This window comes from Pongo abelii, chromosome 5 (genome assembly GCF_028885655.2).
Source record: "Pongo abelii isolate AG06213 chromosome 5, NHGRI_mPonAbe1-v2.0_pri, whole genome shotgun sequence".
Classification (NCBI taxonomy): domain Eukaryota; kingdom Metazoa; phylum Chordata; class Mammalia; order Primates; family Hominidae; genus Pongo; species Pongo abelii.
This window is the reverse complement of record NC_071990.2, coordinates 42,009,037-42,023,369: the sequence shown is the minus strand read 5'-3', so window position 1 is coordinate 42,023,369 and position 14,333 is coordinate 42,009,037. Positions and strand designations below refer to the sequence as shown.

The window sequence follows — 14,333 nt, the reverse complement described above, 5'->3', positions numbered from 1 at the left end:
GCCCCGCCCCTCCGCGTGTTTCCCTTCAGTTCTCTCCCCCTTGTCCCCAGTGGTCCCCCTGGCCCCTTCCCCTCCCCTCAACCCTCTTCCGGGTTCCATCGTCTTGCCCTTCTCCTTTCAGGTCCCTTCAGACCCTCTCCCTTTCCCTTCGTTTCTCGCCCAACCCTCCGTCCCCTTTACGCTCCCCGGAGCACCCCCAACTTTGGTGTCCTCAGCCCCGCCTCTGCGCCCCGCCTCCGCCGCAGGCTCCGCCCTGTCCCCTCCGGGCTTGCTCAGCCCCTGGCCAGGAGCGCCCTCTGGCGTCTGCGCATGCTCACTGCTCCCGACTGCAAAGTCCTCCAAAGGGACCTTCTAGGCTGCATGCCGGTCGCCCCCGCTCGGGTCCGCCCGCCCGCAGCGTCTCGTTGGTGCTGCCGGTGACCTCCGACCCCGCGGCCGCGGGGCGGGGCGGGGAGGCCTTAGCTCCGGGCGGGCGGCGGCTGCTGCAGCGGGACCCGGGAGCGGGGCCCGGCGCCGCCCGGGCCGCGGGGCGATGTGAGTCGGGGCGCGGCGGGGCGGGGACGAGGCGGCTTCATCGAGGCCGCGCCGCGCCGCGCCGCAGTCTCCACTCCCTCCCTAGGAAGCCCCGGGCGGGCGGGCGGCGGAGCACCGGGGCTGGGGGCGGGGATCCGGGGACAGCACGAACCTAGACCTCCTCATTCCTTACGGGCATCTAGAAATTCCCCTTGACAGTCCTGCAGCCTGTCCTGCAGCCTCTAGCTCCCCCAACCCACCTCTACCCTCTCCGCCCTGGACACATCATCGCATCTCCTGGAGCCCTCAGAACCCCCTCACTCACTCAACAAATCTCCTGCTATGCCCACGGACCCACCATTTCTCTTGGATGCCCCCAAATGCTTCCACTGCCTGGAAATTCCTAGGATCCCTCATATCCCCATTCTCCTTGCACTACCCAAAATGCCCACATCCAAAATTCTTGCTCATGTTTCCCCAAACGTCCTCATACGTTTTCAGCCCCCACACCCCCTCTCACTCCTGCCCCTGATCCATACCTCTCCCAGACCAGAGGCCTCTCCCCATTTCCACTCAATGCAGTCCCTCCTCAGTGGGCTATCTGATACATCCTGATATCTTAAGGAGAAGAGATGGTGATAGGGAAATGCAACCCCTCCCCCATCTTGCACCCTAGGGTTCTTCGTTTCAGCGCCCCCGCCCTGCCCCCGTCGGTGGCTCAAGCCCCAGTATTTTCCCAGCAACCTGTCTTTAGTCTGTGCATACCTCCCTGGGCCTGCTTCTTCCTTCCAGAAAATAAGCCAGACCAAGGGGATGGGGTCCTTTTACCTGGAAGTTGTCCAAGGATGCAGGATACAAGGGGCCCTGGGAAGTGTTTCTCCAGAGCAGGAACGTGGAATGTCCAGGGTCTACAGGGTCCTGGCTTGTTGACTTGTCTACCTTGGGCTCAGATGCCCTGAAATTTTGGCTTACTGTTAACATTTATGTTAAAATTAGGCCTTTCAGAGCTTGGGGAGCAGAAAATCTATCAAGCTTCCAAATGCGAAATTGAAGCAGCCTGTCTTGGAAGAGGAACATGTCAATTTTAGTGATGTTTGTCTTACATTTTTACCTCTACAAGTTATTTAAGCTAGAAGCTCCCCGGTTTATAGATGGTTCCCCCAAAAACTAAGGCCTTAGGTGGGAGTTGGGGGGGGGGGTTGACTTAAATCTCCCAGATACTTAGTAGCAACAAAACTGACCGGAATATTGGTTTCCTGAGTCTTAAACCAGTGCTGTCTCTACTATATCACAGTGTCCTTTTGAGAAAGCTCTTTGTAGAGTTAAAGTTCTCTGCAAAGGTAAGGTGATGGTTTTGGTGTTTGTTGTAACAGGACTCAGAGGGAGATCTAAAGTGACTTAAAAGGCCTTGGGTCGTCTTAGACTTCAAACTCATTGATGCTCTGGGAGTCTGTCCCTCTCAGGGCCCGTGGGGCTTGGGATTTGTGCTGTCTTTGCCCTTGATTTTACTTTCTTCATTGGTGTTTTTGTCCCATTAGGGCTAGAACAGATACCCAGGTGGGATGGACTGTCAGGTCAGTTTCATTAACAGTTGGGGGTGAAGATAGAAGGTTTTATTAATCAGTGTCTCTGTTTCCTATGCTAGGTGAGCCCCAGGTGTATCCCAGAGGGATCCGGGTGACTTCTCTGCAGACTGTTTGCCATGACAGCCCACCAAGGACAGGGGGAATAAAGTGGGAACCCTTCCCCATGCCCCTCCCACGGTCAGCTCCCCGATGGCCTGGGTGAGGTAAGAGCTGTGTATAGGGGTCAGTTTTATGGCGTTTCCCAAGTTGGGAGGAACAGAGGGTACAGGTCACCTGGTTGTTCAAAGCTTTACCATTCAGCAGGAGTTCTAGAAGGATAGTCAATCCTACAGACTCATTGCTTGTGACAAGTTGCAACCCCTTAAAACTTCTGCTTGGTATTGGTCCATGCATTTCTTGTTCCCTTAGGTCATTCAAGCGTGGGTGGTGTCCTCTTCATTCTAGGCACAGTCCTGACTATTGTGACGTATAATCCAGGTACTGGAATCCTGGAGGGAAGAGCCAAATAGTAAGGCCTCTGGTCTCCCCTTCAGAAAAAGGGAAGGAAACCCAGCATTTTTTTTTAATGAAGAACTATCCAATTGAGGTTATTAAAACTGTGCACTGTTTTAAATGTTCAGTCTTCCGAATATATCTTTATAATCACAATGTAACAACTCATTTGAAGAGGACATCAAAAAGATAAATTTGCACTGGACGTTGGGATGGTAGTAAGGGAGAAGAGAGAACTTGGATGAAGTGGGATGGATGAGGTAAAAAGGGAGGAAAAAAGAGACAGGTACAGGCCAAAGTGTCTGAGACCCCCAAGTGACCATTTCTTTGCTGAATCCAAATAAGGGGCTTGGACTGGCACCCACCTCCATCTGCTGCAGATCAATTCTCCTGGACCCCTGCTTTTCTTCCTGCCTGTGTCCCTGCCTTCCTTGTCATTACATGGGTCAGAATCCTACATACTTCTCAAGGTCCAGATCAAATGTTACCTCTGAGAAGCTCTCTCCAGCCCCCCATCAGCATTCATCCTTAACACATTGTAACTTGAATTAACGTTTATCCAATGTGTGTCTGGCCCTGGATTGAGAATGTGAAGTCTTTGAGGGAGGGTCTGTATCACACAGTCTCTTGGACAGAGTAGGTGATCACAATGAGGTGCTTTTGCCCAAGTTCCCCAGAGCAGGGTTTTTTGAAGCTGAAGTTGGTGACCTGCATGTCCCGTATGTTTTTCCTAGGGCAGGCTGGCTGCTCTGACACCATGGGGAGCTGCTGCAGCTGCCTGAACAGAGACAGCATTCCAGACAACCACCCCACCAAGTTCAAGGTACCCAGAGCTCTCTCCTTTCCTGTGTTCCCAACATGGCCTCTTGGGCTCAGAAACAATTTAATGGAGTTGCCTCAGCTTCTCTAACAGCAAATCAAATGCCAGGCTGAGGTTGTAGGTTTATGGAGACTTCTTGAGCTCATATCCTCTCAAGTAGCCTGAGGAAAAGAGGCCCAGACCACTGCTGTTTTCATAGCTCTTGATATTACCCAGAATGAAGAAATGCCATAATGGTGCTTTTAGAACTGTTGTCAGTGTATTTTTATAACTTTATATATCCCCCTTTTTTTTTAGAGAAAACAAAATTCTGTATTTGTGAGTTAATATATGTAAAGTATTTAAAATAGTGCTTAGTGGCCAGGCACGGTGGCTCATGCCTGTAATACCAGCACTTTTGGAGGGCAAGGCAGGCAGATCACCTGAGGTCAGGAGTTAGAGACCAGCCTGGCCAACTTGGCAAAACCCCGTCTCTACTAAAAATACAAAAATTAGCCGGGTGTGGTGGCACACACCTGTAATCCCAGCTACTCGGGAGGCTGAGGCAGGAGAATCACTTGAACCCAGGAAGTGGAGGTTGCAGTGGGCTGAGATCGCACCACTGCACTTCAGCCTGGGCGACAGAGCGAGATGCCATCTCAAAAAAAAAATAAATAAATAAATAAATAAAATTAAATAGTGCTTAGCACACAGTAAGCACAACATCAGTGTTTGCTGTTTGCTGTGGGAAGCTGAGGGCAGACCCAAGTCAACCTGTGCTCTCCCCTGCCTGCCTCTCTAGAGGGAGCCTCCTCCTTCCTCATTCTGGGGCATGTTGAAGCACATGTTTCTCCTGCCCACCAGAAGAGGGAGCCCTCAGTAAGGGCACACAGTTGGGGAAGTGGTAGAAGAGATATGCGTTGGTTCTGCCTTGGGCTTGACTTTCCTAGGTCAGGCTGTCCCAGTCTCAAGATTTTGAATTTACAATTGAACCCCTTCCCCCTTAACATCTGGCCCTTGGATACTAAGGCATGGGCTGTCTGGGGTCATCTAACATTTGTTATCTAACAAACTGACCTTGGAAGTCAGCTACCTACCTCTTCGCCCACTGTCCATATGACAAAACTCAGCACCAGAGAAGTAGGATTTGCCCAGAGAACTGCCGTGGGTCCGTGGCACTGCTTCATATAGTTATATGGCATTCAGTAGAGTCTGTGATAGTCGGATGTGACCTTTGGTTCCCTACCTCTTGTCCTGCATCAGATTGTCTCCCAGTGGCTCAGGGACCCATGCAAACACTTGTTGGACTCACTCATTGACCCTTCTGTCCTCTCCCCTCCAGGTGACAAATGTGGATGACGAGGGGGTGGAACTGGGCTCTGGGGTGATGGAGCTGACGCAGAGTGAGCTGGTGCTGCACCTGCATCGGCGTGAGGCTGTCCGCTGGCCTTACCTCTGCCTGCGGCGCTATGGCTATGACTCCAACCTCTTCTCCTTTGAGAGTGGCCGCCGATGTCAGACAGGCCAGGGTGAGTACCAGGCCCTGCTCCACCCTGGGATAGGGGCTTATGCAGGACTCCAGGGTTCCTAATGTACAGATTAGCCCTCAAGAGGGCTAATTAGTGTTACCTAACATTAGTGTTATCCCCATCACCTGTGGGTGGTAGAGTGTGATGTATTCTCCCTGCAGTCAGAGGTCAGGGGTGGTAGGTTATTCCATAAGGTCAAGGCTGGAGCCAGCCACAGCTCTCTGAAAGAGTGGCATGGTCTGAGTTTATCTCTTAGGATCCAGACTTAAGCTGTGCGAAAGGAATCCTGCATGGGATTGTGTTCAGTGCAGTTTGGGATTATGACTGTGCAGAGGTGGAATGAACAAGCTTCTCAGATGAGGCTGCCAACAAAATAGCCTCCGAGGTCATGTTTGCTGGAGGAGACTTCCCTCCATGCATCTTACCCTTGGAATTCCTGAGGCAGAGGCAGGGGCGCTGGGTGAGCAGGCAGAACAGGCAGAGGCATCCTTGCTCCTAGTGATGTTTGATCTATACTTGGGTTCCCAGAGGGGCTACCCCTGGCCCCAACACGGGGTTCTCTACAACTCCGGTCTTTCCTACTTCTCGTCATATTTTGCCAGAGTAGTTATTTTTCTTCCCTATTTCATCCCCATCCTATTTGTGCAAACCATAGTTGTCCCATTCCCCAGGCTAACTGTGTCTTAGTTGTGGGTATATGCATAGGCACACCCCAGGTAGCCTCCCCTAGGTCCCAGGTCCCCCTGTTACAGAGGGGAGTGTAGGAGTCCATGCTGGCCCAATACCCCAAGGGCATCTTTGAGTCCCCTGATTGACAGACACTCAGCCCAGTCCTGCTGTTCCGGGGACCTTGAGTTGCAGTGTTGCAGTTTGAAGGGCTATAAGGCTGGCTGCATTGAGGAGCCATGTGATTGCCTTGCCATATTTGCCTTTAGCTAGTCGGCCCATGATTTCTTCCTTCCCGCGCCAGAGTTTAATCTGTGAGGTCAGGGACCTATATACAGTAGGCATTCGCTTTCTGGCCACACACTGGGCTAATAAGTGAAGAAGCAGGGAACAGAGTAGACCCTCTTGTCATCAGCGATCTGAGGGCTGGTGCTCTGGTTGGAGCTTTTTTTCCTAGGAAGCAGGGAGTGTTAGGCAGAGGAAGATGGGGGAAGCATGTGAGGTAGAGTGTTCACTCACCTGGCTGGGCGCGGTGGCTCACACCTGTAATCCCAGCACTTTGGGAGGCCGAGGTGGTCGGATCACGAGGTCAGGAGATCGAGACCATCCTGGCTAACACGGTGAAAACCCGTCTCTACTAAAAATACAAAAAACTAGCCGGGCGTGGTAGCAGCCACCTGTAGTCCCAGCTACTCGGGAGGCCGAGGCAGGAGAATGGCGTGAACCCAGGAGGCGGAGCTTGCAGTGAGCTGAGATCGCACCACTGCACTCCAGCCTGGGCAACAGGGCGAGACTCTGTCTCTGAAAAAAAAAAAAAAAAAAGAATGTTCACTCATCAATACTATCCTTTCCACCTTGGTTTTTGGTTTTGTTTTTTTTTCTTTCTTCTTTTTTTTTTTGAGACAGAGTCTCGCTCTGTCACCCAGGCTGGAGTGCAGTGGCACAATCTCGGCTCACTGCAACCTCTACTTCCGAGGTTCAAGCGATTCTCCTGCCTCAGCCTCCTGAGTAGTTGGGATTACAGGTGCCCACCACCATGCCTGGCTAATTTTTTGTATTTTTAGTAGAGACAGGGTTTCACCATGTTGGCCAGGCTGGTCTCAAACTCCTGACTTCACGTGATCCACCCTCCTCAGCCTCCCAAAGTGCTGAGATTGCAGGCGTGAGCCATCATGCCCAGCCTCCACCTTGGTTTTGATTCACTTCTTGTGACCCCTCAACACACACATCCTTATGAAAATGATTTCGCTTCAGAGGAATATAGCTGGAGTGTTCAATGTGGTGTGGGCGTGGTGGGGCAGGGTACCTTGGGCCCAGCCTTTCTAGTAGCTCTTGGATTCTAGAGCAGACCTAGAAAGAATGCTCAGGGCCAGGTGTGGTGGCTCACGTCTGTAATCCCAGCACTTTGGGAGGCCGCAGCAGGGGGATTACCTGAGGTCAGGAGTTTGAGACCAGCCTGACCAACATGGTGAAACCCCGTCTCAATTAAAAATACAAAAAATTAGCCGGGCGCAGTGGCAGACACCTGTAATCCCAGCTACTTGGGAGGCTGAGGCAGGAGAATTGCTTGAATCTGGGAGGCAGAGGTTGCAGTGAGCTGAGATCGCACCATTGCACTCCAGCCTGGGCAGCAAGAGCAAAATTCCATCTCAAAAAAGAAAAGAAAAAGAATGCTCAAGATGAGGAGAGGCTCTCCTGCCCCTGCAGGCCTGGGACTGGAGTTCAGGGACATTTCCTGCACATTGTGCATCTGTTGAGCTCCTCTGGTCCTTCCCTATTGCCTAGGGTCATTTCTTCCTCTCCTTCTCCAGGAATATTTGCATTTAAGTGTTCCCGGGCTGAGGAAATCTTCAACCTCCTTCAGGATCTGATGCAGTGCAACAGCATCAATGTGATGGAAGAGCCTGTCATCATCACCCGCAATAGCCACCCCGCTGAGCTTGACCTCCCTCGAGCCCCCCAGCCGCCCAATGGTGAGGAGACCCCAGTGTACACACACACACACAGGCCCAGGAAGCACAAATCTGAGGGACAAGTCAAGCTGGCAGGTTGGGGGAAGGCTGGGTGAGCCAGCCTTCCAGGACAGTTGTCCATGATCAGAACCATTCTTGAGGATCGATAAGTCCTGGGCTGGGCTAGGTGACTCAAACTGAGGTTGTTGAGTCCTGGGCCTTGTATTGACTGATGGTTGGGGAGCAGACAGGAAGACTTTGGGTTTCCATGTAAATGGCAGTCTGGAGTTTTTTTCCTTTCTTCCTCTGTCTGTTGGGTCATCCCCATATACCTTCCTTGCTGTTGGTGCAGGCATCTCTGGCCATGACCGTATTCTGGAGAGGGTCCTACGATTTCTGCTTATTCAGTCATTGAATTCAGATCAGGCACCTGTTTGGTGTTCTGTGCTCCTTGGACTGGCCCATGGGGGACAGGAGAAATAGAAGCACAGTCCCTTTTTTTGAGGAGCTTCCCTGGACCTTACTGGCAGACCTAGAATGAAGCAAAGGGACGGTCCGGTGACAGCAAGATGTGCTTTATGCGTTTCGGGTGAGGCTATAATGGAGAGTGGTGAGGTGCTTCAAGCTGAGCTTGAGGGAAAGGGCAGGGTTTGAAGAGCAGAGGAAAGATGAAGGATAATGGGGGGCTGGTGGCTCAGTGGGGTTTAACCACTCTGAGGCCCTGAGAACATCTCTCCTCCATTAGAGGAGTCCCAGGATGCCGCATACACAGCTGCAAGTGGTTGTCAGGTGGCTTAAGTTTCCCTCTCCTGGGCTTGTCTCCCCTGTGCTCAGCTCTAGGCTACACTGTCTCCAGCTTTTCCAATGGCTGCCCTGGAGAGGGCCCACGATTCTCAGCTCCCCGGCGGCTCTCGACAAGCAGCCTGCGGCACCCCTCGCTTGGGGAAGAGTCCACCCATGCCCTCATTGCTCCTGATGAGCAGGTGAGCATGCAGCCGGCCAGCCCCTGCCCTGTTGGTCTGGGTGGGGACGAGGGATAGGAAATAAGGCCACCTCCTCCCAGTAAGGATCACGGGAAGGGGAAGAACATTGTAACAGTCCCTTCCTGTCCCCAAAAGGGAGCAGCTTCCTCGGAAGGGTTGGAGGACAAGGAAGAAGAAACTCCAGCTCTTTTTCTGTGTGCTGCTTTTCTCTCATCCTGTCCCTTCTGTTCTCTTTTCTCCCTGCCCTTGGACACTCCTGCCTCACTTGGACTCTTTCCCCAGTCCCACACCTATGTCAACACACCGGCCAGTGAAGATGACCACCGCAGGGGCCGCCACTGCCTGCAGCCCCTGCCTGAGGGTCAGGTACCCTTCCTCCCGCAGGCCCGGGGTCCTGACCAACGGGACCCACAGGTGTTCTTGCAGCCAGGCCAGGTGAAGTTTGTGTTGGGCCCGACCCCTGCTCGGCGGCACATGGTGAAGTGCCAGGGCCTCTGTCCCAGCCTGCATGACCCCCCACACCACAATAATAACAATGACGCCCCTTCCGAGTGCCCAGCCCAGCCCAAGTGCACCTACGAGAACGTCAGCGGGGGGCTGCGGCGAGGGGCTGGCTGGAGACTGAGCCCAGAGGAGCCGGGCTGGAATGGCCTTGCCCACCGCCGGGCCGCCCTGCTGCACTATGAGAACCTGCCCCCGCTGCCCCCTGTGTGGGAAAGCCAAGCCCAGCAGCTGGGAAGGGAGGCTGGGGATGATGGGGACTCGAGGGATGGGCTCACACCCTCTTCCAATGGCTTCCCTGATGGTGAGGAGGACGAGACCCCACTGCAGAAGCCCACCAGCACCCGGGCCGCCATCCGCAGCCACGGCAGCTTTCCTGTGCCACTGACCCGCCGCCGCGGCTCCCCAAGGGTCTTCAACTTTGATTTCCGCCGGCCGGGGCCCGAGCCCCCAAGGCAGCTTAACTACATCCAGGTGGAGCTAAAGGGCTGGGGTGGAGACCGCCCTAAGGAGCCCCAGAACCCCTCGAGCCCCCAAGCCCCCATGCCCACCACCCACCCTGCCCGAAGCTCAGACTCCTACGCCGTGATTGACCTCAAAAAGACCGTGGCCATGTCCAACCTGCAGAGAGCTCTGCCCCGAGACGATGGCACCGCCAGGAAAACCCGGCACAACAGCACCGACCTGCCTCTGTAGGGACGTCCCGGTCCTCACCACCCTCTGCCCCACCATGATCCAGCCTCTGCCTCACACTCCTGTCCTCTGAACCCACCCTCCCCAGGGTTCAGGGTTGCTTTGCAGAAGGCATGGAGGTGGGACCAGATGCTTCCCTGTGCTGGCTGGAGTCCCCAGAGATATCAGCCACCGAGTCTCCTGGTCTGTCTCCAGGCTGGGGAGAGAAGGGTGACCAGGCGAGGAGGGAGCCGAGACGTCAACTGTGAAGGGTTCCTGTGATTGCGTTTAGCGCCCTCCCGTTCTGTCCATTTGTCTTGTCTGCCGACTGTCCATGTGTGTTTTTTTTGGTTGGAATTTTGAAACATTTTGTACCTGTTGATTTTATTTATCAGTTTATTTTTCTATTTATTGTTTTAAATGTAATTTAACATATTTATTATTAATATAATTATTTTTAAATTCTGGCCCAGTGGATATCATCTTCTTAGGGAATCTTTTCTGGTGTGGTCCTGGGTTGGACCCAACAGGGCAGGCCTAATTGAGGTAAGGGCTTCACTCTGGGGAATTTGGGGCAGTTATGATTTTTTTGTGGCAAGTCCATGGTTTGTTTTTTTTTTTTTTTTTTTTGAGACAAGTTTTCGCTCTTGTGGCCCAGCCTGGAGTGCAGTGGCGTGATTTCAGCTCACTGCAACCTCCGCCTCCCGGGTTCAAGCAGTTCTCCCACCTCAGCCTCCCAAGTAGCTGGAGTTACAGGTGCCTGCCACCATGCCCAGCTAATTTTTGTATTTTTAGTAGAGATGGGGATTCTCCATGTTGGCCAGCCTGGTCTCGAACTCCTGACCTCAGGTGATCCACCCACCTCAGCCTCCCAAAGTGCTGGGATTACAGGCGTGAGCCACCGTGCCCGGCCAGTCATTTATTTTTCTCCTCCAAGAAGCCCTGGCCATGAACCTAAAGTTGCCAGGGATGGATGCTCTGTTGAAGGAAAGGGGTGGGATGACTGGAGTCCTAGAAGCCAAAAGGGGAGCCTGTGAGGACTGCCCTAATGAGGTAGAGCCCAGCCCTCTGAGGCTGGTAACAGGTGAGGAGTACAGTGGAGCGGACACAGCTACAGAAGAGACACCTTCACCTTCTTGGGGAGCCCTCACTGACGCCCCTGCCAATAGGCAGGCCCCAAAGGGCACTGCTGTCCTTTACCACCTTGGCCCAGAGATGGATCCTGGATCCTCCTTAGCTGCCCCCAGCATGGCTGAGTCAAGACCAGACCTTTAAACAGGACTTTACTAAAATCCTAGGATTATAGCAAAATGAAAAAACACAGTGTAATGTTTAACTAGATAATCTGGCTTGCTAAGTGTGTTTCCTAGAGAACGTCCCTTCAGGAATGGACTGTTAGGATGCCTCTACCCTGCCACAAGGCTGGGCGCTAACAGAGCTGCCACATCGGAGCACCTGCCTGGAAGCGCAGGGTCCAGCAGGGCTGTGCTGCACACACAACCTAGTGCTGATTTGTTCCAGGAGCTCCTTTCTCTGTCCTGAGGCTGCCTCTCTCCTCCTCCTCCTCTTGCTGGCTTCCTTTCCTCCAAGACTCCATTTCTGTCTGAAACCCCAGTGCGGTTCATCTAAAGGAAATCCTGCTTTTGTGATAAGCCACTCAGGGCCCAGGTGAAGAATGAGAGCTGTGTTTGTCCAACTTGGGGAAAAGCCTTGTCACTGTTTGTGCTCCAGCTTCCTGTCCTGTGGAGCAAGCAGACCTGTCCTCTTTGTCACCAAGGAAACAAGCCCAGGCGAGACACTCCACCCAGATCCCTCCCCCTCCTACTGTCCAGGACACTGCTGCCTGGGCCTCATTTCCTGGAGCTTACCTTCTCTGAGTGGGGGTTGGACTGGAAGCTTTCAGACCCCCCGACCTCAGGTATCACTTTCTGTCAGTGAAATGGGCAGTGACGACTGGCCACAACAGGATGTGAAAAGGCCCTTCCAGTGGGGCCCAGCAGAGCTCAAGAGGGCAGCTGCCACAACCCCAGAGCTGGCACCAAACCCTTCTCCTCCTTATATCCTTTTGGTCTCTGGACCAGAGGGGTCACCTGCTGCAGGCTGGATTCATTGCAGTTTTCCACACTGTAGTAGGGAAATGCTGTCTTCTCTGCAGCTTATCCAAGCAGCTCGATTCTGTTTGGATGTCCTCATACACTACCCCTGCTACTACTCATGACCTCCACAGTCGGGGTGGTGGGTGTCTCCAAACAGGAGGGTGGATATGTGGGGGCAGGTATGGCTATGCCGGGACCAGGCTTAGGGATCCTGGCCATGTTTGTGACTCATGGGTCAGTGCAGGCTCCGCCTTATCAATGGACAGATACTATGATGGGGTAGCCAGAGGCTGGCTTAAGAGACCTGTCCTGACTTGGTCATTATCTCTGCTACCTTAAGCATTTGGTTACCCAATTGGGCTCAGCTTTTGTACCTGGAAGACATGGAGCTGATATGAGAAGTAGCCAATGAAACGAACATGGTGCCACTTTGGAAGTAGACAAAGACTCCTGCAAGCTGTGTTAACAACTCAGCTGTTCCCTTAGAAATCACAACTCTTCAGTCCCCCAGGCTGTCGCTTTGCTGAACAAATCAAGAAGGGGCAGTTATTCTCATTCTCTGGGTTGCCAGATCCTGGCCTGACCCCTGGGGTCTCCCTAGAGCAAGTCATAATTGCTTCGATGAGCATGTTTGTGGGGCTTGGGGGTGTCCAAGGAGTCGACTTCCAGCTCAGTGTGGCCCCCAACCTTTCCTGTCCCCTCCCCTGGTCACTGCCTCTGGCCCATGAGGTCTACTACAGGAATTTTCCTCTCGAGGGGAGGGCAGGGTGTGAGTGGACAGCTTTCCTGGTGGGAAGGGGTGGGTGGGAGCAATGCCCAGGAGGGTAACTGCCGCCCCTGTGTTTGAGCCCGCCCTGCCGTCAGGGTGTGGTGCACAGATGGAATCAGTTTCCATCACCATCATCATCCAAAGATCATCACCAATATCAATGCATGTTTGCCGAGTGCTGGGTTCTCTTCTTTAGAAACAGGCCCTACCCACCCCTGGGCTGCCCTCAGGAAAGGACAGGATCCAGCATCCTGTCTGGGAGTGACATTTCAGGTCAGACCAGGAGGGGCCCTCCCCAAGGTCCCCCCCCCCCCCCCCCCCCCCCGGTAATAATAGCACTTTACAAGGGTATAAACACAGTCAGCTTTCCACAGGGCCTTGTCGAATATTTATCTCTATCAGGCCTCACTGGCGGGATGTTATCATCGCTGTACAGAGGACGAAACAGGCCAAGAGGTGACGTAACTTGCCTCAGGCCGTGAAGTTAATTGGTGGTTCGGGCTAGGGCTGGATGCCTGTCGTGTGTCTCCTCCACCCCCTGCTCCCTGCCTGGCCTGAAGGAGCCTCATTCCCTCAGGTGGGCTGCAGGGAGACTCTGTTGGGTGCTTCTCCCTGGGTTGAGTCCCAGCAGGGGATCACATTCCAGTGCTCCCACTCAGGAATCCTGAAATCCAAGCCAGGGCCTTTCCCAGTTAACTACAGGGTGAACCTGCTCTCCCCTGGGGCCTGCCCTACGTCCACCTACCAGCTCTGCCCCTCTACTCTCATTTCCTCAGAAATGGCTCCTGGTTGTGTCGACAGGAGAGGCCAGGGCAGGTGTGCAAGAAGAGGCTTGACTTCACTCGCCTCTGCCTGCCTCTCCGGAGAGCAAATCAGCCTCATGGGAGGCCCTCAGAACTTAGGCTCCCTGAGCTCTGGGGTGCTTTCTGACCAATATCTTCAAGGGGTATCCTACTCACAGGTGGGGGGTCTTGTAATGAGGCACCCTTGGGCCTTCAGAAAGGTATAGGGAGGGCTGAGGCAAGGGTGGGGAGGGCCTGTGTGAGCCCTTCAGGGCTCTGTATAGTTCACAGGGTCCAAGATAGAATCTCAGAGCCTTGTAGGGCAGCTAAGCTAGGACCCATCCAGGGATTTCTGCAACAGGAGTCCTGAAGATACTTATCTAGTGTTTGCTCACACATTTCCAGGACAGGGAGCTCACTACCTAACAAGCCCTCCCTCGACTCAAGTCTTGTGAAGTCCCTACAATTCTTCCCATTGGGTCCTAATTCTGCTTCTGGATCACAGCATGGCTAAGTCTAGTCTCTCTGCCAAGGGTGCTGAACTTTGAAAGTTGGCGTCACCACTTACTAACAACTTGACTCATGCCCCAGTTTCCTCGTCTGTCACACAGGGATAATAACAGTTGTTGTGAGGGTCAAACGAGAATGTCTACCCAGCGTGAAGCATGGCGACTGGCCCATAGTAGGTGCTCAGTAAGTGGCAGATGTTGTTTTTACCTGAACGTGGTTTTCTTTCTTTCTTTCTTTTTCTTTTCTTTCTTTCTTTCTTTCTTTCTTTCTTTCTTTCTTTCTTTCTTTCTTTCTTTCTTTCTGTCTTTCTTTTTCTTTCTCTCTCTCTCTTTTTCTTTCTGTCTTTCTTTCCTTCCTTCCTCCCTCCCTCCCTCCCTCTCTCTCTTTCTTTCTTCTCTCTCTCTCTTTCTTTCTTTCTTTTTTTGAGATGGAGTCTCACTCTGTAGCCCAGGCTGGAGGGCAATGGCATGATCTTGGCTCACT

At 53.1% G+C, this 14,333-nt stretch overlaps 1 protein-coding gene across 3 annotated transcripts; it reads left to right on the top strand.

The window, feature by feature from the left end:
* Positions 1–426: 426 nt before the first annotated feature.
* On the top strand, positions 427–10,160 carry FRS3 (fibroblast growth factor receptor substrate 3). 3 transcript variants are annotated; one of them, XM_002816873.4, is made up of 7 exons: positions 427–534; positions 2,159–2,302; positions 3,326–3,414; positions 4,733–4,919; positions 7,397–7,558; positions 8,372–8,520; positions 8,803–10,160. In XM_002816873.4, exons 3-7 carry the CDS (start codon positions 3,349–3,351, stop codon positions 9,715–9,717), a joined length of 1,479 nt encoding a protein of 492 aa, XP_002816919.1. In that variant the 5' UTR covers positions 427–534; positions 2,159–2,302; positions 3,326–3,348; the 3' UTR covers positions 9,718–10,160. The 3 variants fall into 3 exon arrangements, with proteins under 3 accessions (XP_002816919.1, XP_063581298.1, XP_054413448.1); XM_063725228.1 differs by having other exon boundaries at positions 457–534; positions 1,510–2,302; XM_054557473.2 differs by lacking the exon at positions 427–534 and adding an exon at positions 653–1,605.
* The last annotated feature ends 4,173 nt before the right edge of the window (positions 10,161–14,333 follow it).

Coding starts and splice junctions, on each gene's coding strand:
- FRS3 (XM_002816873.4), top strand. CDS start 3,349: ATGGGGAGCTGCTGCAGCTGCCTGAACAGAGACAGCATTCCAGACAAC. Junction 3,415..4,732: donor ACCACCCCACCAAGTTCAAG/GTACCCAGAGCT, acceptor TCTCCCCTCCAG/GTGACAAATGTGGATGACGA. Junction 7,559..8,371: donor AGCCCCCCAGCCGCCCAATG/GTGAGGAGACCC, acceptor CCCTGTGCTCAG/CTCTAGGCTACACTGTCTCC.